The 20134-nt window shown below is 33.3% G+C and overlaps 3 protein-coding genes and 1 long non-coding RNA gene across 6 annotated transcripts; 1 reads left to right on the forward strand and 3 right to left on the reverse strand.

Moving 5' to 3' along the window:
• The first annotated feature begins 1394 nt into the window (after nt 1–1394).
• Nucleotides 1395–9461, forward strand: LOC101215606 (autophagy-related protein 18b). Of its 2 annotated transcripts, XM_011650603.2 has the most exons (11): nt 1395–1616; nt 2319–2392; nt 3121–3194; nt 3302–3411; nt 4777–4868; nt 5205–5317; nt 5805–5924; nt 6384–6529; nt 7598–7714; nt 7994–8059; nt 8902–9461. In XM_011650603.2, exons 1-11 carry the CDS (start codon nt 1558–1560, stop codon nt 9041–9043), a joined length of 1113 nt encoding a protein of 370 aa, XP_011648905.1. In that variant the 5' UTR covers nt 1395–1557; the 3' UTR covers nt 9044–9461. The 2 variants fall into 2 exon arrangements, with proteins under 2 accessions (XP_011648905.1, XP_011648907.2); XM_011650605.2 differs by lacking the exons at nt 1395–1616; nt 3302–3411 and having other exon boundaries at nt 2325–2392.
• On the reverse strand, nt 4785–7599 carry LOC116402122. Its single transcript, XR_004214556.1, has 2 exons — nt 7123–7599; nt 4785–5341 (listed from the first exon to the last, which is right to left on the reverse strand). It is a non-coding gene; the product is annotated as an uncharacterized LOC116402122 (long non-coding RNA).
• Nucleotides 9462–10453: 992 nt separating the features above from the next.
• On the reverse strand, nt 10454–14416 carry LOC101215368 (transmembrane protein 208 homolog). 2 transcript variants are annotated; one of them, XR_968645.2, is made up of 6 exons: nt 14138–14416; nt 13041–13234; nt 11315–11399; nt 11053–11118; nt 10794–10957; nt 10454–10694 (listed from the first exon to the last, which is right to left on the reverse strand). XR_968645.2 is itself a non-coding variant. In XM_004144665.3 (5 exons), exons 1-5 carry the CDS (start codon nt 14219–14221, stop codon nt 10865–10867), a joined length of 522 nt encoding a protein of 173 aa, XP_004144713.1. In that variant the 5' UTR covers nt 14222–14416; the 3' UTR covers nt 10510–10864. The 2 variants fall into 2 exon arrangements, 1 of the variants encoding a protein (XP_004144713.1); XM_004144665.3 differs by having other exon boundaries at nt 10510–10957.
• Nucleotides 14417–15676: 1260 nt separating this feature from the next.
• On the reverse strand, nt 15677–19303 carry LOC101215122 (tetratricopeptide repeat protein 1). The gene is made up of 5 exons (XM_004144664.3): nt 18896–19303; nt 18030–18209; nt 16832–16958; nt 16639–16752; nt 15677–16156 (listed from the first exon to the last, which is right to left on the reverse strand). The coding sequence occupies exons 1-5, from the start codon at nt 19148–19150 to the stop codon at nt 16041–16043; spliced, it is 792 nt and encodes a 263-aa protein (XP_004144712.1). The 5' UTR covers nt 19151–19303; the 3' UTR covers nt 15677–16040.
• Between the last annotated feature and the right edge of the window lie 831 nt (nt 19304–20134).

Here is a 20134-nt window from a genome sequence, read left to right on the forward strand (position 1 = left end):
ATCCTAAAGATAAGAATGATCTTTTATCGAATGAAAGATCACTGAAGATAAGGAAGATCCTGAAGATAAGAAAGATATTTTATCTTTCTTTAAATAAAAAGAAACTAAATCCATATTTGTCGACAAAAAAGAAAAAAAGGTAACTCAACCATTTCACACCCTCCTAGACACTTAAAAAAGAAACAACTCCGAGGACATTAGTTAAACACTAAACATTCTATGATGAGTTATTGATTTTAGAGAGATCACTACTTGAGGAATTAGGTTCCATACGTAGCAACGATGCTATGGCACTTGAAGTTGAGAAGAGCATGATAAGATTTAAATTTTATTTCAATCCCTGCATACACACAAAAGTTTGGGTTGTTATTAATAAATTTGTCTAACTATATTTTTTTTTGTTGAGAAATTTGATTCTTTGAATGAACTTTAAATTTTAGACCACTTACTAGTTAATTGACTTATATCAATTTATAGTTTGACGGTTAACTTAGATCCATATATAACTTGTTGATTGACATGAGTTGACTTAAACTTGTTAATTAGTTTGGATCACCACGTAGTTTGTTAATAGATTTGGATCAATCTTCGACTTGTTGATCATCTTGTATTGACCTCTGACTTTTTAGGTTTAAAAGTCGTTTAATCTCCGAAGCATTAAGGGAGTTAATTTCTTTAGATCTTTAAAGATTAAAAGAAAAAAGTTATATTCTTCATGTCATTGTATATTTAAAGTTTGACGAGGATTATATTTTTGAAAGCTTTAAATTTTTTAGATCTTAGAGTTATCTTCTTTCAAATCTTCACATTAGACCTTCGACCTTCAGTTCTTCCCACCTCGTAAAAGATGAAGGGTTAAGCCTTTTTCATGGACTTAATATGGGTTTGGATCTTGTTCCTGTTGGGCCCAAAAGTGGACCTAATAATCTTCTTTAGTCCAAGCTTTCATAATGAGTTTTAATTGGACTGGACTTCGAACTGGGACAATGTTAATTAGAGATAACTGTGAGATTAACCAAATTTATTGATAAGTATTATAATGGGCACCAATTTTAGGAATAATAATATAGCAAAATCTGATATAAACTTAAATACCATTGAATTCAATAGCTATTGTTGTGATCACACAGTCACAATTAGGAATAATATTTAATTATTATATAAAGATTGAATGAAAATTACATTAATGAATTTTTTTTTTTAAAAAAAATATATCAAAATATTATCATCCAAATATCCTCGAGGGTTTAGGCAATGATTAAGGAATAAAGAGAGCAGAATTGTTTGAAAACAAAATAATTAAAAATCGATCTTCTGATCTTTTACACTTCATAAAAGCCGTCCACGTTAAGTTACGTGTTATTAAAAGAACCGTCAAGATGGAAGAACACGGACAAAACAACACACCCAATTACCCCGAGTCTACCGTCTTACGACCTCCGACTTCTTTTCTTTTTGCTTCGGAATAAACAAACATCGGTTTCAAAGGACTCGCGTCTTTGAAATACGATTCTCTCTCTCTCTCTCTCTCTCTCTCTCTCTCAATCTTTGTCTCTTATGGCAAATCAACCATCTTCGTATCCAGTCCTATGTGCTTCCTTCAATCAGGACGCTAGGTAGGTTCTTCCTTCTCTCTCTCTCTTTCTCTTTTTTTTTTCTGTGTATGAAATGGTGGTCTGATCATTCTTTGATTCTAACTACTTCGAAACTCATTTTCATTGAATTTTGTGTAATTTGGAGGTGTGAGGAAAATTATGTAGTTTTTTTTTTTGTGCTTGTTACGTAATTCTGTTTGTTTAGAGTTTTTGTTAGCTAGCTGGTGATATTGTGTATGTGTGAATATTGTATTATGTATTGAATATCGTTTTATGAATAGTTTGGTGTTTAGTAACGTTGAGTTTAGTGTGGAGGAATGAGGGAATGAATATCGTTTAGTGTTGAGTTTTATGAATATCGTTTTATGAATACCTGAGTGAATGCTTCATAATCATAGGATTTGAGTTATTCTAGGAGTCTGAATTTTATTTCAAGTCCTACAAATATGTTGGCCCTTTATATTGTTGAAGCAAGCATGTGCAGAAGAAAAACAGAGAGTTGAAAAGAGTTCAAAGTGTAGTGACATTTTTTTTTCCTGTTATACATATCTCAGCCTTTTGGCTAAAGATCAACTGTTGACATTGTTCTTGTTTGGTTTTTTTTCTTGTCTCAATATCCTCTTTGAGTGACTACCCCATACTTTGAAGAACTAGATGCAAGTAATAATAAATAAATAAACATATAAATGAGTGTCTAAGTATTGGTTTGGTTGGAATTGGCAGTTTATTTGCAATAGGCACAAGAGATGGTTTCCGAATACTTGATTCCAATAATGGAAGGCTATGCTATGAACGAGGTATGTTTTTGAGATAGACTCTTCATCTTTTTTTTCTCATTTTAATTTTGACTGCAAAGATGCTTTTATGATGAACAGAATAACAAAAAATTGAAAACACCGTTCATTTGTTTTTTAAATTGCATTATTCTATTCTATATATAGAACTCCTTATGCTAATCTAAAATGACTAGGTATGAAACGTACTTGTTTGTAATTTTTGTGATATGATACTCAGTCTTGTTGATTGAAGCGAGTTCTTGCTGGAGCCTTGATGTGTCTTGACCAATGATTCTTTTTTCTTTTTGAATTATGGACTAGTACAAAGTATATATAGATAACTCCAGAAATCATGAAGTATAGACTTGAAGTATAGACTTGAAGTATTTATATGTGAAATAGTTTTCATGCACAAAACATGTCTACAGCCAGATGCTCGTTAATGAAGCGTTGCTATTAAGGCATGGAATCAGAAATGTTACATGTTTGCTAAATAATTTAATTCTCAGTCATTTTTACACACATATAAGTAAACATGGGCATATTATTTGATTTTGTGTTCAGATAAAAATGAATTTGAATTTTCTTTAACAAGTTGATATCTATTGTCATTTTTTCAACCAGGTTTTCAATTTTTTGTTTAGAATAGAATAAACTCGAAGATTTCTTACTATTTAGCATTTGGAAGTATGAAGCTCTTGAGTTCACTATTTGTGTTTGATCTAAAACTTTCACATTTCATTTGCCAGCTCTTGGTGCATTCAATATTGTTGAGATGCTGTTTAGCTCTAATCTTGTTGCCATTGTTGGAGCTGGTGAACAGGTAAGTTGGAAGTTAACTACAGCCATGTTTCAAATCCATGCAGTATCTCACATTTTATGTGTCTGGCTGCTAATTAATTAAGATATATTTTCTTTGATTTTTCACAGCCATCTTTATCCCCACGTCGTCTTTGCTTGTTTAATACAATGAGTGGAAATGCTCTTAGAGAACTGAATTTTTTAACTTCAATACTAGCTGTTCGCATGAATAGGAAAAGGTAAAGAGAAAAAAAAATCTAGCTATTTGAGTTGCATTATTTTTTAAAAACTGGTTACATGTATTATTTTAATCTTATTTTTTTACAATCAGCATACATTTCCATTATGATATGGCAAACAAATTTTTTTGTTATACTTTATTATCATCTAAATTTGTTTTAGCATGAAATTGCTGATGGTAGTTGATAACTTGAACAAGTTGATGGCTGAGGTAGCTTGTATTCTAATTTGTAGTTAACAGTGTATTTTGGCCACTTCCTCTGAGAAGAACGCATGCACAACCAAAAAGAGGGAAAAGTTAAACACAACTACCAGAACTTTATAGATGAACTTGAGAGATGAAGCTAGCGTAGATGATCTGAATACTAATTATTGATCCATATGTCTCAGATATTTGTAGATATATTGACCATCAACTATACCTACCTTTCAAATCTAGTATCTACATTTTCAAGCTTGTTTAGTCAAAGAAACCATATTTATTATTAAATTTAAGGGTATAAGATGTTCTTGACATTTTGGTTATCCTTTTTCTCTATCATTTGCTATTCGAGCAATATCCCATAATTTTCTATTTGGTGGCTTCAATTATTGGGTGTAGTTTGTGTTTTACTTTTCCCTCTTTTTGGTTGTATTTGTTTTCTCGGAGGAAGTAGCCAAAACACATAAACAACCTACAAATTTTCTAGCCAAAATATCTTTTTGTGATCCACCTGAAGTTAGCTCTTGATGCAATCTGTGACGGACTTTTAGACCTTTTCTTTTAATTAGAAATCTAATCCTTGTGGTCTATTATTGAAAGGAAAAAAACTGTGTACGTATCTTTCAAGTAAACTAAAACCACCAAACATATTTGATTTACTAGAAGGAAGTTTGTTGGTGGTGCGCTAGACCCTTCCATTTTCAGAGGAGGAATTCATGAGTTCATCTAGGGCATTAACCAATGAAACTTTACAAGCATCAGTAGCTTTTTTTTATGCAAGTTAAGTTGAGAATAACTATGTCAGTTATTGTAGTAGTAATCCGGTGTCTATGATTTGAAAACGAAATGCAAGAATTTCAAGGATGTTTCTCATCTTTCGGTAGTTTTTTGCATTTGATTTATTTCATACATTGTACTGGGAGCATGATTTCTTTTATCAGACTTTTTCATCTTTCATTTCCAATTGGCATGGTCTTTTGTAATTCACCATTGGTGTTGGGAATTCTTTATGCTCCCTTCATTTCATTTATCAATGAAATTTCCTTCTCCTTTCAAAACAAATTATTATAATAAATTATAATTGGAACTTGTAAATTTTTCTTTTTGTACTTCTACCAATATTTTAAGCTGTACTAATTATAAGATTTGATGGAACATGCAGACTTGTTGTACTACTTCAAGATAAGACATACATATACGACATAAATAGTCTCACAATCTTGGACACGATTGATACGGTACCAAATTCAAAAGGTCAGGTTGGTATATATTCCTGTTGTATTTGCTATCTCCGGCATACTATGTTCATGCTAGAGAATTTTGTCTAAGTTTCTAGCATTTATTTACATTGCTGTTCTATTCAAGAATTTTCATTTGCTCATTGCATTGCAATGCTTGAACTTGGTAAAGAACTCTTAACTCTGTCATGTTTATATTTTTATGGCTCAAACACAATTGAGCAAAGGCTACATTCTCAATAAGTTTATCCAAATCTTGCATGCTTAATAAGCTAGGTTTTGATTCTGATGCATGAGTAATAAAGTAAAATTAAGTGACTGAGGGTTCTTTCCTGAACATGAAAAATTTTAGGAACCTGTGCATTCTCCCCCAGTTTGGATGGTTGCTTCTTAGCTATTCCAGCCAGCATCACCAAGGGATCTCTGTTGCTGTACAATGTCATGGAGCTTCAGCTGCACTGCGAGGTTTGGGCTTGAACTTTCCTTGTTCTAGGGAAGGAAGAATAATGTATAGGTTACAATAAAAAATTGTTCTTCAACATGATCTGTATTTTTTAGAAATTGTCAGGTTTTATTTTATGTTTTTTTGTTGTATGTGTGTGTGTCTTTACCATTGTTTTTGGAACGAGGAAATTGTCGTGGTTAGTAATGCAAATTTGTTGACACTGGTTAAATGTGCATCGGTGAGAGTGGGTAAAAATGCATGCACTAGTTTCAGGAAGTTTTGGGAACAGGATCTAGTCTGTACTGTCACACTCCTAACGACAATTGAACATACTCGACGGTTTCAGTTTTTTCATATTTCTGATTGATCCTTGTGATTTGGGTTTTATTTATTGACCATGATCTGAAATGGCAATAATTTATGCAATTTATCCTATTTAATTGACCATATTTAAGTTGTAATCCTTTTTTGAATTTATCCAACTGTTTTGTGCAAATTTAATTACAGATAGAGGCTCATCGTGCACCACTAGCCACAATGGTTCTTTCTTCAAATGGGATGTACATAGCAACAGCATCAGAACAAGGAACTATGATAAGAGTGCATCTGGTATCCGAAGCAACTAAGGTGGAGAATCCTATACCATGCCCTCAAAAGTCTGTAAATTTTTATTGGATATTTTTACTAACAACCATGCAAGATGCTCTTAATGAGTTTTTAAATCGTGATCAGAAACAAGTTTTCACCATCCTATTCCTTCTAGAAACTTATAATAAAACCTCCTGTGGTTATTGGACTGGTCAAAACAACTTCACTTCTTTTCCCAGGAAATTTATTGGAGTGAGATTGGCAGCATTAAATGTCAGTCTCTCTCTGTGAAGCTTCTTTTTTTCCCTTAGGCTTTTCCTTCTTTATACGAAATGCTGAGACCAAAATAATTTTTTTCAAAAATAAAAGTGTGTATGTATTTTGCAGGAAAATAAAATAAATATCAACCGAGTTAAATTCTGCCTGTCATCATTTTTGTGGACATAGTCGTAGAATTTTTCCTTCTTTCCATGGTATCTAACTCAAAAATTTTGGCAGTCATATAGTTTTCGCAGAGGATCATATCCATCAACTATATTTTCCTTGTCCTTTGGGCCATGTTCTCAAGTTCCAGAAATTTTGGTGGCAACTAGTTCTTCTGGTTCTGTTCATGTTTTTCCTCTTGGATTTGCTATAAACCAAAGGTGACTATTATGCATCTGTTCTCTCTTCAGAAATTCAGGAATGAGGTTAACTTATTTTTTTACATAATGTTGAAAGAGTATTTACGCATGCTTGTGGAATTCTTTATTTATTATTATTATTTTTTTAATATGTTCTGGGATTCTTTAATTGCATCTACAGCTAGGTTTTGGTTTTAGGTGCATCACTTCTGCTTCATGTCAATCCTGCATATTGACATATGCATTATTCATCATTATCCTGATGTGTATTTCCCAACCTTTCAACCTTTGACTTCGATTGTTTTCTTTATTACTTCATTCTTTTTTATATTTCACCACAGAACTTTAAGGTTCTTAACAACATGTAAATCTTGCTGTCTGTTGGATTTTGAGTCTGATTATGAGGTTAGAGATGCAAGATAGTTTTCCCCAGCTTTTCTTAAGACTAGAAATTATTGAAAGAAAAAAAACTGTAATGTATTGTAATGTTTTTTCTTTTAAAGGTATTGTAATACAACTTGGGGTGGGGGAAATTGAACCCGGAACCACTTGTTCTCGGGTATATACAAGTGTCAATTGTGCTGAGCTTATGCTGGCAAGTAATGGAATGTTACCTGAAAAGAACTGTGAAGTTATGATGATAATTTCCTGCATTAGCAAAAATTCAAGTTAATGAGGTTTGGGAGGGTCATGTCAACTAAGAAATGTAGATATGAGCATGTCGTGATTTAGGTGTATGTACTCAAAGTATATAATTTTATTTTAAAAACCTATCAAGAATTCATACATCTGTGAAGTTTAAAATTTTCTATTCTTTTTTTAGAAAAAGATTTACTACTAATGCACGTTGACACGTACTTCACGGGTTTGGATATTCCCAAAACTTTTGGGTGTTCAGATGATATTTTGTTTTCTAGTGTCTTGCTTCTTAGAATGCGTCTCAGGTTACTAAAGTAATTCAAAGCCATTAAACTATTCTTATTCTAAAATTTTCCCTTCTTGCTGTAAGCTCTTCTTGGCATCTTGAAATGATCTGATTGCCCTTCTGCTGATTATTAGCTTGACATAATCTGGTTTTTTTTTCCTCAGAAGCAGCAGAAGGTCAGGTGGCTTTCTTGGATCGATAATGCCTGATTCAATAAGTGATGCACTAGATCCAGCTCATCATCACATAGTTCATAATGCTGCACCAGCAGGAATCAAAAGGTATGACATGTTAATTGAGAAGGTCAGGTGTTTTTCTATTATTCAAGTCAGCAAATTCTGTTCCCCAAGAGAAAAGGAAAAATGAATTTGATCCTTGATCTACAAGTTTTTTGTATTGTTTAAGCTCATTCAGAAACTTTTTTGGCACGAGAGATGTAGCTTTCTTTTAGAGAACCATGCAATCAATCATCCTAATTTGTGGACGATTCTTAATTTTTTGCTAAAAACCTCCAAGTTTAAGATTATTTGCTATCAAGTTTATGAAGCGTTCTTTTCCAGCTATGCAGTGATACGCAAGGTCGACAGGGTTTCTGACCCTTCAACTTCTGAAATTGTAGCTTGCAGGTGAGTTGTTTCTAATTCTGCAAAATCCTTGAGTGCTCCCCTTTCTGCAACTCATCCTTCTGTTTTCTTCAAACCTGTTTTCGGATAACGTAGACATGTACATAACAAAAAACCTATCGCAAAACATCACTACAAAGAGACTTGGACCGCCTTGTTCCTTAATTCCACAAAATAAAACCAATTTTCATTAGGTGAGGACCATATTTGCTTATTATAATCGTATGTTACAAAGCCCCATACTCCAAGTCCTAAGCGTACCGCCACTTTAATTTTGGAAACAAAATTCTTTGACACTCTCTGATAGGAAATCCCACAGGTTCCTTTCCACCTTAAGTGCCAATGACTAACCAAAAAAGAAATCCTAAATAAAAGGGTGTGAAGGATGTTCCTTTCCATCTTAGTAAGGGTATGTCAATAATTAGTTAGTTAGTTTGTTATCAATAGAGGGAAGGGGAGTCAACAATGTGGATTCTAAAAAATGGATCAGTGATGAAATTGGATTTATGGTATGTTCGTGCTCATGGTTTTTTTGTTTCGTAGGTGATATTATTTTCCTCCAAAAAAAATTATACAAATTTATCGTTGATTCATTTTTTGACATCAAATCAAATTCGTTTCATTTTTTGACATCAAATCAAATTCGTTACTGGTCTTTCGATTTAAACTATATTTCAATTGTGGTAAGTTCTGAAAATTGAGGTCATCGAGTATATTGAATCATGATTCACTAGAACGTGGTCTTTGAAGGACCTCGTAAACAAACACAATGAAGTTAATAACTTATTGAAAATAATTGTTTTGGTGTAAGTTCTTCTCTCATTACATTTTGGATTTTGATACAGGGCCACATTAGCAATCATAACCTACAATGGTTACTTCCAGGAGTACACCCTAAGTCTCAACAACCATAATGAGTTCTCAAGAAGTCTGGACCGTGAATTCAATCTTATGACTGTGATAACTGATAACGACGTTAGGTTATGAGTATGTTTGCGTTGTTAACCAACAACTTTTCTCAACTCTCTCATGGAAAGCCAAAGAGAGTTGAGAAAAGTTGTCGATTATGATAACAACAAATGACACAATTGTTTGGTAAGAGCTTTCAATATACCAACCTACTGAAGAAACAAAAGGTAAAAAGTTCTTACAAAGTTAAGTAAATAGAAGAGAAAATAGAACCATAGGATTTAGGAAGTCTGTTAGTTAATAGTGGTATATAGTCATGGCATGCAGTATGTAAATTAAAAAATTCTATCTGCTCTTTTATTGTTTTTCTAAGTTATTCATTTTTTTTTTCCTTCCACCATTTTCTCCTTAAATGACTCATTTGTGATGTCAATAAGCTACTTTTTTGTTTCTCTTTTTAACATGGGTTAATTCAATCTCTTGAACTTAAAAGAAAGGACCAAAGCTCACTTCCACTATTATATTCGTTTTATATACTTCTATACGCATAAAGATTTTCTTTTTAAGAGATTCAACCTCAAATATTCAAACGACTTCATTTATTATAGGTTGGATAGTTGGATTGAATTGAGCAATTAGGTTAGATTGAGTCGAATTGAGCGGTAATTCGAGCGACATTCAATTTTGTACTTTTTCATATCATATTTGGGTGTAAGAACCAAAATAGATACCTCCAGTCATTATATATTTCTCACTCTGTCTCGATAAAATTAAGAGGCCAAAAAGTGAGTGAAAGCCATCAGATTTAAGTCGTATGTACAAATTGCTCTTTGAAAGCATCACTACATTTGTTTGTACAGACTTGAGTCGATTACAACTCAAACATTTTACAAGCAATAGATTCTTGAAACTTAGAGAAAATCTTGTAAATTTATAGACATCCAATTTTGTGTATCTAATAAATTTTTAACCTTCAATTTCACTTATAAAACTATCATTGATCTATTCAACATTATAAAATTCACAATAATTCATTGAATGTGAAATTGAGTCTAATAATCCATCAAAACAGGGTCAGCTAGCTCGTTGTTTTTAAAAAATTGCTAAAAAGTTGGTAAGTTTATGAGTTTAAGAATTCATGTGGGCATTGGGAAGGTCGTTTACTTTAGCTGTTTATCTATCAAATCAAGTACAGAACTTACGAAAGTGTTCAAAGCCATTTGAAATTTTGAATCTCAGAAATGGAAAGTAAACAAAAGGGAGCTTACTTTGTGTAGACTCTAGAATTGAACGTATGAACGTGTCTTTTAAAATAACCAATCAAATTTCATTTTAGAACTAATAAATTTCATAGCAATTTTCTTTCATAAAACCATTCTCTCTTTTTATTAATGTGTTTAAGTTCGGTTTATTTCCATAAAGTATATTTTGTTGGATTTTGTGGACAAGATATTGCTTTCATAAAACCAGTACATTACTCCATCCATAAAAACTATAACTTAAAAAACTCAAGCATTACGGTGAGTAAAATTGTCGTAAGAAAATAACGCAAAATTGTTGAGCTCAAATTCTATCCACAAGTGTAGAAACAAATTTAAAAGAGATTTTAAACTCTATTGCTTTGGTATCTCTCTCTACTAAATGAAACCCAAAGCTGCAAAAGTTGTGTACCTGTTGATGTCATTTTGAAAGAGGAATCTGGATTGAACCTTCTAAAATCCTCAGTTGACTGAATAAAGAGTTTTTACAATGAACTGTTTCAGCCTCTCATACCTGTTTATAATTAGTCAGATCAAATACACATACTTAAATTAACTTCAAACGGTACCTATAACTCGACTGTGTCTTCATTCCTTTTCCTCAATTTTGCATTTGATAACATAAGTTGATTAGTCTTTTTTATCTGTTCTTCGTCTTCATAAATTTCACTCTTGAGGCTTTCTTCTCCATCTTTTCCCTCTTCTTGCGAGTCTTCTCGTCCTCGGGTTCATCCTAAATTACACACACGAGTATATACGTGTATAAAAAGAGGAGGCCGGACCTTGATTTTAAATATAGAAATCTTGATTGGAGTGGGGAGAGATTACCTCAGAACCTTGCGACAACAAACCTCGAATAAAACCGGAAGATTTATATACTCCGAATCCTGGAATCTGCAGAAGAACAGGAGAATGAACATTACATACTAATTAGATATGGATCCTTGGCAAAGTATTTTGAATTTTCTATTTGATGCAGTGATGCACAAACATTGATGTTTAGAAATTCCCACCCAAAGATCAGGGTTGGCGCAAGGATATTAGTACTAATTATGCCTAAAGTTCAATTTCAAAAGTAAATAGACCTTACCACAAGGTAGGTGTACCAAAACTTCCCGGAGAGGATTGACATTATTTGCACAAAGCTTGTAATGTAGATCACATCATGCATGTAGCTGCAAAAAACAAGATAAACCATCAAGATGTTTCGATTAGTTATTGAAATGTCAAGAAAGGGTTAACAGATGGAAGGCTAGCCATTTTGGATTCCAACCTCTTTTTTTAAATCAATCCATAATTTTTTCGGTAAAAGAAACAATTCATCATAAACAATGAAGAACCACGAACAGCAAAAGGTTGTTACATAAGGGATCACCAATTACTGACTAAAAAAGAAAAGATGAAATGAGAGAAGGGATGCTTAGTTTTAGGGATGCTTAGTTTTACTCCCAAGAAAAAGCAGGCGACACAACAAGATTCCTAAAACGATTAAAAGAAGAAAAAGAGTCACTGAAAAGCCATTTGTTCCTTTCAATTACTTCATCCATATTATAAAGTATTAAACCCAACAAGTGGAAATCATTTTTAATTGAAGAGGAAACGACCATGCAGGGACTTAAACACAAGACCTCCCTGGACCACCTGTTCTGATATCATATCAAACCACAAATTTAACCAAAAGCTTAGGCTGGTGGTTGAAGACAAATTTAATTATATATCACCAACATAAAGGACTAGAGCTACTTATTACAATACAAGATTTTCCAAGTTGAAATCATTTAAACCCAATCTCTAATGTCTCCCAACTCCCAACAAACACCACCTTTGCGACTGAATGAAAAACCCCACACAAAACTACTCAATATTTTGTAGGCCAAATATATTGCCATGGAATTGTTCTGTCACATTGATGATGATAAACACATCAATTGATCAAAGCAACCAGTAGAGCAGAACCATTTACCAGAAAACTTAAAAACCAAATAAGCCAATACCTTTTTAAGCTGCAAGTTTGCTTATCACTATCCAATTTGAAATATGTTCAAGAAAATTAAAAGATCCAGTAAAGCAAACGACCAAACAACCATGATTTTTGTGTATATTGCCCTCATGGAGAGTTATTAAGCCAATCGACAATTATACTAAATATCAATTTACAATTCTGTAAATGAAGGTCAATTTAGTCATGAAATTTAGGCGGAAAGGAAATCGTAACTGTAGAGGAAACTGAAATAGAATAATATGCTACAGTTGTACATCAGTGAATTGAACCACCAATTGCCATGCACGAGTGATCTCTCATTGTTTTCTTTTTTTTTTTTTACTTGGGCCTAAGCCTTATCTCAGCTGCTAAAGGAAGGCCTTTGAAGCTACAAAATGTTGAGAAGAAAGGTTCTGACGAGGTTGATATGGCCAGTATTTAAGAGATGAAGGAAGAAGAAAAAGGCGCTCAGGGATCTTAGAGCAAAGCCCCAACAAAAGGGGTAACTTTGAAGATGCTGGGCTTTTGAAGAGTGGGAAGAAATGAGAGTTAAGCCAAGCAAATCACTAGTTTCTTCCATTTCAAGCATTTTAGACTGAATTTTGTAATGACGATCAAGAAAAATAGCTTCACCTTCCTCATCAAATTTGATATTTGGTGAACAATATCATACCAATTCTTAGCAAGTTTCAGAGAAACCGCTCACCTTAAACTTGGGTCACAGAACAATTAATCATGCCAGGTCTGTACTCAACGATTACTTTATATAATGGAGATAAAAACATGCATGAAACTGAAATGTAATGGTTATACATTAAGAAGAAAGAAGACATACCCACAAATTCCACCAGTACTCATATCAAATCCACCATCTAGAAGTTCACCATCATCCCCATAGATTGGCTGTGCCATTTTTTCAAGTTGGTTGTAAGGAATAAAATAAGCTGCAGATGTGAAAATCAGACCAATCCAGTGTTTCCAGGTGAAACTTGAATGAAAAATCAGCATCCGAACCAATATATAAATAACCTACATAAGCAACTTAAGTTACACAAAGTAAACAACATAAGCCACACTGCGCTCGTAGGCTTAATGAATCGTGATTAGAGCAAAAATGATGAAGTTTCTGGATATGCTCAGAACGGTGCTTATAAGTTGTACGGTTATACCTTTGACAAATCTTAAGAAAAATGCTAGAAAACCTAAACAAGAATTTACAAACCAAAAACAAACTCTGAACTTACTGCATGAAACAAAGACAATCTAAATAATTCTCCACCTTCCAATTCTCAAGTAATCTCATAGCATTGAAGAAATCACAAAAAATCTCCCTCGATCTTACATTCCTACGTTTCTAGTTCACATTTGTTGATACCTGCTCTAATTTAATTAACAATAGTTTGATTCGGAGAACATGCATTTGGGGATTTTAGAAAAATAAATAAACAGAAAAAACTTTTTTCACTTCTTGTTATCAATAGCATTAGAAGTGAAACCGATAAATTAAAATTTTCAGTAGATGGACAGAGAAACGAAGTAGTAAATTGTTTGTGTATGAAACAAACAGCTCATCCTACCCTACAATTACTTCCAAATCAATTAAAGAAAACGAAACAAAAAACCGATCGATTTCGATTACTTCGAGAAACTCCAGAAAATCTTACAACAAGAATATTCAATTATCAACAGTAGGACAAAATCAATTGCTGCTCCTTTATGAAAAAAAAACATACAATCGTACAAAATGACTTCCACCTCCAAATTTCAAGTCAAATCACCAAAAGTAAAACACATAGTACAAAGGAAAAATCGATAGAACTCCAGAAATCTGCCAACAAGTAGAATTATTTATGAAGACGCATAATAAATCACAAACAACGGATAAAAAAGTGAAAAAGAATAGAGAGAAAATGATGAAATAGAAGTTCATACGTTGCAGGCAATGATAAGGCGACGAAGATTCGCCATATGACGAGCGTTCTCTTCCTTACGCTTCTTTGCACCTTGGTTTGCCATCTATAGAAGCTGGATTCGGAAGCTGTAAGTTGAAATTAGAGCAGAATGTAGATGAGTTTGCAGCTGCGTATCTGAATGAACCGAAGATGGTGAAGAACAAGAATAAGAAGAACGAAGCGTCTGATTTGATTTTGACGTGTAAATCGGAGATGGTCGAATCATAATATTCATTTAATTTGTGAGAAGTAGAGGGACTCCAAATGAAATATTTGGGTCTTTTTATCGTAACATTTTTTTTAGAGAAAATTTAATTTACAAATTATATCCCTAAATTATTGTTGTGAAGTAAGACGTAGAATTTTCAAAAATAACAAATTTTAAAGGATATTTACGATTTATAATAAATTTTATCTGTAATAGTCATATATAAAATACTATCATCCACAGAATCCAAAATTTTGTATAGATATCATTTTATTCATTTGTTATGTCAACTTAACTATACTCATGTAACAATATATCTAACATTTTTAGTTTATCAAGACTATGTCTCATTTTTTTTACTATTTGAACAATTCATATTGGTTTAGATTTAGTATAGATTACTCTTAACATTATGTTATATATACATACACGTTGCACACACACCACTATCTTTTATATTTTCTAAGTGTCTATTACCTCTGAAAAACTATGAGTTTTGTTTATTTTAGTATCAAAGGCGGGTTGTGAGGTGAGGTGAGCAATGAAGGTGAGACAGAGGTCGAAGTGTGAGGTGAGGTGAAAAGTGGAAGTGAGTAGTGAGGAGTAGTGAGGTGGACGAAGGTGGAGCTGCAAGGTGATGTGTCATGGAGGGACGTGTGTTCGGGAGATGAGAGTTGAGGTGAATAGAGATGGAGCCACCAAAGGTGTAAGAGTCGGTTCGGTTTTAATGCAGTTTTTAGTTTTGAAACCTAATCAAACTACATAACTTAGGTTTCTTATTTTAACAACCGTACAAATATGATTTCAGTTCAGTTTACAAAACTATTCAACTTTTGCAATTTTGATGAACATACATATTTATTACTATGAATCAGTCCTCGACTCTTGTAAATCCTAGTAACAATTTATCTTCTAACTTGTAGAAAAAGATTATTGCAATGAGTTGATGATAAACAAAACAAGCAGCTGAAAAGAAATTGACTCAAGGCTGCTAATTTGATAGTTGTGTTTTTCTACATGTTAGCAGCAATAGAAGTATATAACAAAGACTATTACTGGTAGATTGATTTAAAGAAGTTAACAAGAAATACAATTTTCATGATTGGCAATGATAAAAATATATCAGGTTCATCACTTGATTATGACTCATTTATCCAAAAGAGTAACTATATTTGTTTTTTCTTTTAAAATAATAAATTAATTAACCATAAACGAAAACGAAACAAAAGGAATAAAGGAAAAAGAAACCTATTGTACATCACATCCTGAAATGCCTATAAATTCATTCCTACAAATCATATGGATTAATACTAACTTAGAACTTTTTAATTTTATTTTTTTCAAATCACGATGATTAATACCAACTTAGTACATTTTGTGCAACCCTTCCTATCTAATAGGAAAAGGATCTCATGATCCTGAACTGGGATCGCAAATCCCAAGTTTTGCTTTCAAAGTAGAACAGAAACCCTCATAAGGTAACAAGTAACAACAATAAACAATGAACCATTCATGGGAACAACCAACCATACCCCAAAATTTAAACATTACCATCAGTTCATGATCACTAAATCCAGGAAGAAACAATGGTCAATACATACAGGAATCGTTTTTTTTTTTTTTTTTGTACTTTTTCTCTTACCGTTGTCGTAAATACAAATCGAGTAAGGCCAGACTATTGTTGGAATGAAATTGAATAGGAACCAGTATTTGGGTCTTTGACAGCCTTGAAGTTGTCCACACTCATACCAAAACGACCCAACAAAGAATTGCCCATGTCTTTCAACTTTCCTGCTCGAACAAAAAATATGGCATTGCAAATTATAAAAATACGGAACGAATTATCGACTTAGATGACGAAGTAATTGACAATATCCAATGTGTATTTAGCATTTAGATTCATCTGTTGGCCGATGTGCAAACTATGTGTAGGGTCAAATGCAGTAGCATGTCACTCAAAGGCGGGGCGAGGAAAGGGGAGCAATGTGGTAATTGACCAAAATAATATACATGGAAGAAATAGGCTTTGAAGTTTTTTCTTGAAATTTTTTTGTAGGTAATAAAGTTAGAACGTAAAATCTTGCCCCTCCTAACAAAAATTTGTTAGCCTCTGGTTCAGTTCTTTGTTAGTGCATTGCAATGTCCATCAAGAAATTACGGCATTACTTTGCATGCACGTGGCTAAATTTCCAATGATAGGGGAAGCAAGTTCTAGAACAAAGATGAATGAAATATGATACAGAAAAATAGTTTTAAAACAGTAAAAGGCCTACCGATCATCTCTTCTTTCATCTTTTCTCGTTTTTGTTCGGCTAGAGGTTCAAGGCGACGGATAGTCTTCTTAGCTTGGTCATTTGATGAATCCAATTCCAATATCTTTTTCATATCTGCAAGCAAATAAAATATAGATGACCTCATGAGTTAATAAATAAAAATAACTTGTAAGCAAAGCAAAGCAAAGTTTACCATTAATGGCCTCCTCAAAATGTTCAAGCTTCTCGTGAGCCTCTCCTCTTCTAGACAAAGCTTTGACATATGCAGGATTCAGCTCAATTGCCTTGGAGCATGCTTTGATAGTGTCAGCATATTTTTCCTTGGAAAAAATTATGACCAAGAAAATCAGTACGCAATGCAAACATAAAGTATACTGTTGAAGAGAGAAAAAAGATATGTGGAATTAAAGCAAAACCTCACAATAACTACCTAGTTTCAATCCATCCAACTCAATTTAGAAGTCTTTTCGTTCATTCTATGAAATGTTTTTTCAATTGAAAAAGAGAAGCAATCAGACCAAAATAATGTTTGACGAACAAATTAAGTTCAAAAGACAACCTTTTTCTTTATGAGGTAACTAAAAATGAAACCAGAGAATGTTAAGTAATCATGGCTCAGATGCTGTCTGTTATCTTCCTAATTTGACTATTCCATCGACAATATCGATGTGAAGATTGATATAACAGCTTAAAAGACACCAACAAGTGTGTGCATAATGGACAACCTCGTCATTTGTGGTGAGGTAAGCTTAATTCCACAGGTTCATGCACAAGCCAAAAAAGAAAAAAATTTGATGCATACACTCTGAAGTAGGCATGAGTAATATTTAGAGGCTGATGTAAAAAGGAAAATTTTCAGGCATGTGAACAGATCAAATCAATCCTCAAGGCCTTGGTTTTGTGAAGGATAATAATTTTCAAGAGAAAGTCCACGGTCCTGAGGCCTTGTGTCGGGAAGGACGACCATCAGACAACAGAAATAAATCCTTTGCATAGAGAGTTTATTTTAAATTTCAACTTTCAGGTAATGTATAAGCTTCTGTATACAATTTAAAGGAGAGAAGAGAAAACAGAATATGTTATGATTTTTGTCATTTATCAAAGCAACATCATATCCCCAAAATTAATCAAGGTCTTCACAAAGTTCCACAAGTTTCTATACTTATAAACGGGATTTTAATTCATTGGTTTCTTTCTACGTTAGTGATTAGTGAACTGAGTCAAACAGCCTCAAGATGTACAAATCACATAGATTAATAGTTACTAACAGTTGACAGATAACCCTCCGGTGTCATTAAAGATATGGTTATAATGCATCGAGAAAATGGAAAAAATATCAAAACAATAAAATACACTAGATTCTTTCAGTTTAGGATATAGTAAAGGCATACTAGTTTTAGGAAACACACGCCACGATTTGCATGGCATATGGACTGTAACTCCACCGCAGCGGGCACGTCTGGAGCAATGTTTAAAGCACGATCATACTCTGATATTGCCTCCTCATATTTTCCTTCTCCAAACAGTTTGTTGCCCGCCAACTTCGCATTATTTGCTTCAGCCAAGGCTTTCTGCCAGATATGTAATGTGTGAATTTACATCCATGCAACCAGAGAAGAAATGTTCCAAGAAAAATGAGCCCGCATAAAGGACGAGCATATCATGAAAATTACAAAATTTCAACAGCTTAGGTGACCATTTACCAAGTAACTAATTTCTAGATAAAAGAGACCCATTTCTCATTACTACTGGGGGAATCCACGATAGAACTATAAGAGGATTGTGCCACTTGTATTATCACAATCAACTAGGAAAATCAAGATCCTAAACAAATTACAAACTGCCAACAGCTCCCTTAGCTCCATAAATTATCCACAACTTAAAATTCCCTATATTCCGAATTTGTTTCAAAAGGGATTTCCTTATTGCACACGAAAGCAAAAAATCAACGACCCCTGATATCTTAATCGAACTCGAAGCGATATGGAGACTAATCGTTTTCGCCCATTCATCAATTCTCATTCAAACATTTCAATTGGGAACCAATATTGCCAACAGAGTAAATGACCCTAAAATCAATGAAGGAAAGAAAAAAAAGCACTACACGAAGTACTGTAAAGTTAAAACGGATACCAGAACAAAAATAATCAAAACACTAATGTCAAGGCATACTAACCGAAGAAACCAATAGTGCAAATAAAACACAACGCAGAAAACAACAATAAACAAAGTTCAAAGAATGGGAAAAAGAAAAAACCTCCTTAATCTCATCTTCACTGAGCGTGGCAATTCGTTCCTCCTGTTCTGAATGTTGATCAGGATTCTCTTGACACTCGTCGGCACTATCACCAAGCTCCCCATCGCTGGCAGTCTCGTAACCATCGGAAGGGTTTTTGCTAGCATTGGACGTTGAAGGAACGCTGCTTGAATCCGTCGTCGTTTTGACCGACGAAGAGGGCTTCGGAGGACTGGGAACTTCGTCGTGGGGTTCCTCCATTTCTATGCGAACCATTTTTCTACAGAGATCAACGGAATTTCTGAGGAGATTTGAAATGATTTGGTTCTGAGAATTTGGGTTTTAGGGAGAGAAGAAGAAGAGAGATTGTGTTTGTATATAGAATTTGTTAGAAGGTGAAGAACGGACATTTTGCTTCCAGAAGCCTCTTTGTAGATTCTTTTGGGCTTTAGACATTTTGGGCTCATCTACGTCCAAATAATATGATTTTTTTTACATTAACTATCTTCGGACTTATAACGAAATAAGAAAATTTGACGAACGTCGATTATCTTTTTCCAAAGTTTAGTAGTCAATGTTATCGTACAAAATTATTTCATATGTACGTGGTTTTCTAGATTAAACTCACGACCTTTCGACTAACTTATGATGGCTTGTGACTTAAATTCCTATCGATTAAATTTTAAAATAAATAATAAATTAAAAGTTTAAACTCGAGTAGTGAAACTCAATTAGTTATAATTGTTGTAAATTAATTAATAGGTCCTACCCTTGAAAGGAAGAAGTAAGATTTTAAAGTTAAAAGTGTAAATTACGAAAAATATAAAAAATATTATTTTTGAAACCTACGGTTAAACTTTGGGATGTAGTTATTATTTTACAAAAAATATAGATATAAAAGATCATACACATAAGTTGGTAACCTAATTTGATTATATCGTGCCTACATTGGAAGGAGTGTGCTCGAGAAAGATAATCCAATAACATAATTAAGTTAAGCAATTAGAACATTGTATTTATTTATAGACGACAAATGTTAGGGAGAGTCTAACTAACCTAAACACTTAGGCCTTTAATTCTATTACGATATTCCCTTCCTTTTGTTGTTATGCTACTCTAAGCATTTGGATATTACTCAAGTACAACTTAGACTCCATCTCACTTGAAGTAGTTTTTTTTCTTACTCATCTTGTAAACTCCCTTCACTTGAAAAACTTAAGCTCTTCCAAGCATACAAACACTTCATTGGCACATGGAGAA

Source organism: Cucumis sativus, chromosome 2, assembly GCF_000004075.3.
Source record: "Cucumis sativus cultivar 9930 chromosome 2, Cucumber_9930_V3, whole genome shotgun sequence".
In the NCBI taxonomy this organism is placed as follows: domain Eukaryota; kingdom Viridiplantae; phylum Streptophyta; class Magnoliopsida; order Cucurbitales; family Cucurbitaceae; genus Cucumis; species Cucumis sativus.

Excerpts from the sequence above, each read along its gene's own strand:
- LOC101215368 (XM_004144665.3), bottom strand. The coding sequence starts at position 14,221 with ATGGCAAACCAAGGTGCAAAGAAGCGTAAGGAAGAGAACGCTCGTCAT. Across the intron at positions 13,235-14,137 it reads GCCTTATCATTGCCTGCAAC|GTTATTTATATATTGGTTCG; the intron begins GTATGAACTTCT and ends TTGCTTATGTAG. Across the intron at positions 11,119-11,314 it reads TTTGGTACACCTACCTTGTG|ATTCCAGGATTCGGAGTATA; the intron begins GTAAGGTCTATT and ends GTTCTTCTGCAG.
- LOC101215122 (XM_004144664.3), bottom strand. The coding sequence starts at position 19,150 with ATGGTTCGCATAGAAATGGAGGAACCCCACGACGAAGTTCCCAGTCCT. Across the intron at positions 16,959-18,029 it reads GCGTGTGTTTCCTAAAACTA|GAAAAATATGCTGACACTAT; the intron begins GTATGCCTTTAC and ends ATTTTTTCCAAG. Across the intron at positions 16,157-16,638 it reads GATGAAAGAAGAGATGATCG|GAAAGTTGAAAGACATGGGC; the intron begins GTAGGCCTTTTA and ends TTGTTCGAGCAG.
- LOC101215606 (XM_011650603.2), top strand. The coding sequence starts at position 1,558 with ATGGCAAATCAACCATCTTCGTATCCAGTCCTATGTGCTTCCTTCAAT. Across the intron at positions 5,925-6,383 it reads TGGTATCCGAAGCAACTAAG|TCATATAGTTTTCGCAGAGG; the intron begins GTGGAGAATCCT and ends AAATTTTGGCAG. Across the intron at positions 8,060-8,901 it reads TCTGAAATTGTAGCTTGCAG|GGCCACATTAGCAATCATAA; the intron begins GTGAGTTGTTTC and ends ATTTTGATACAG.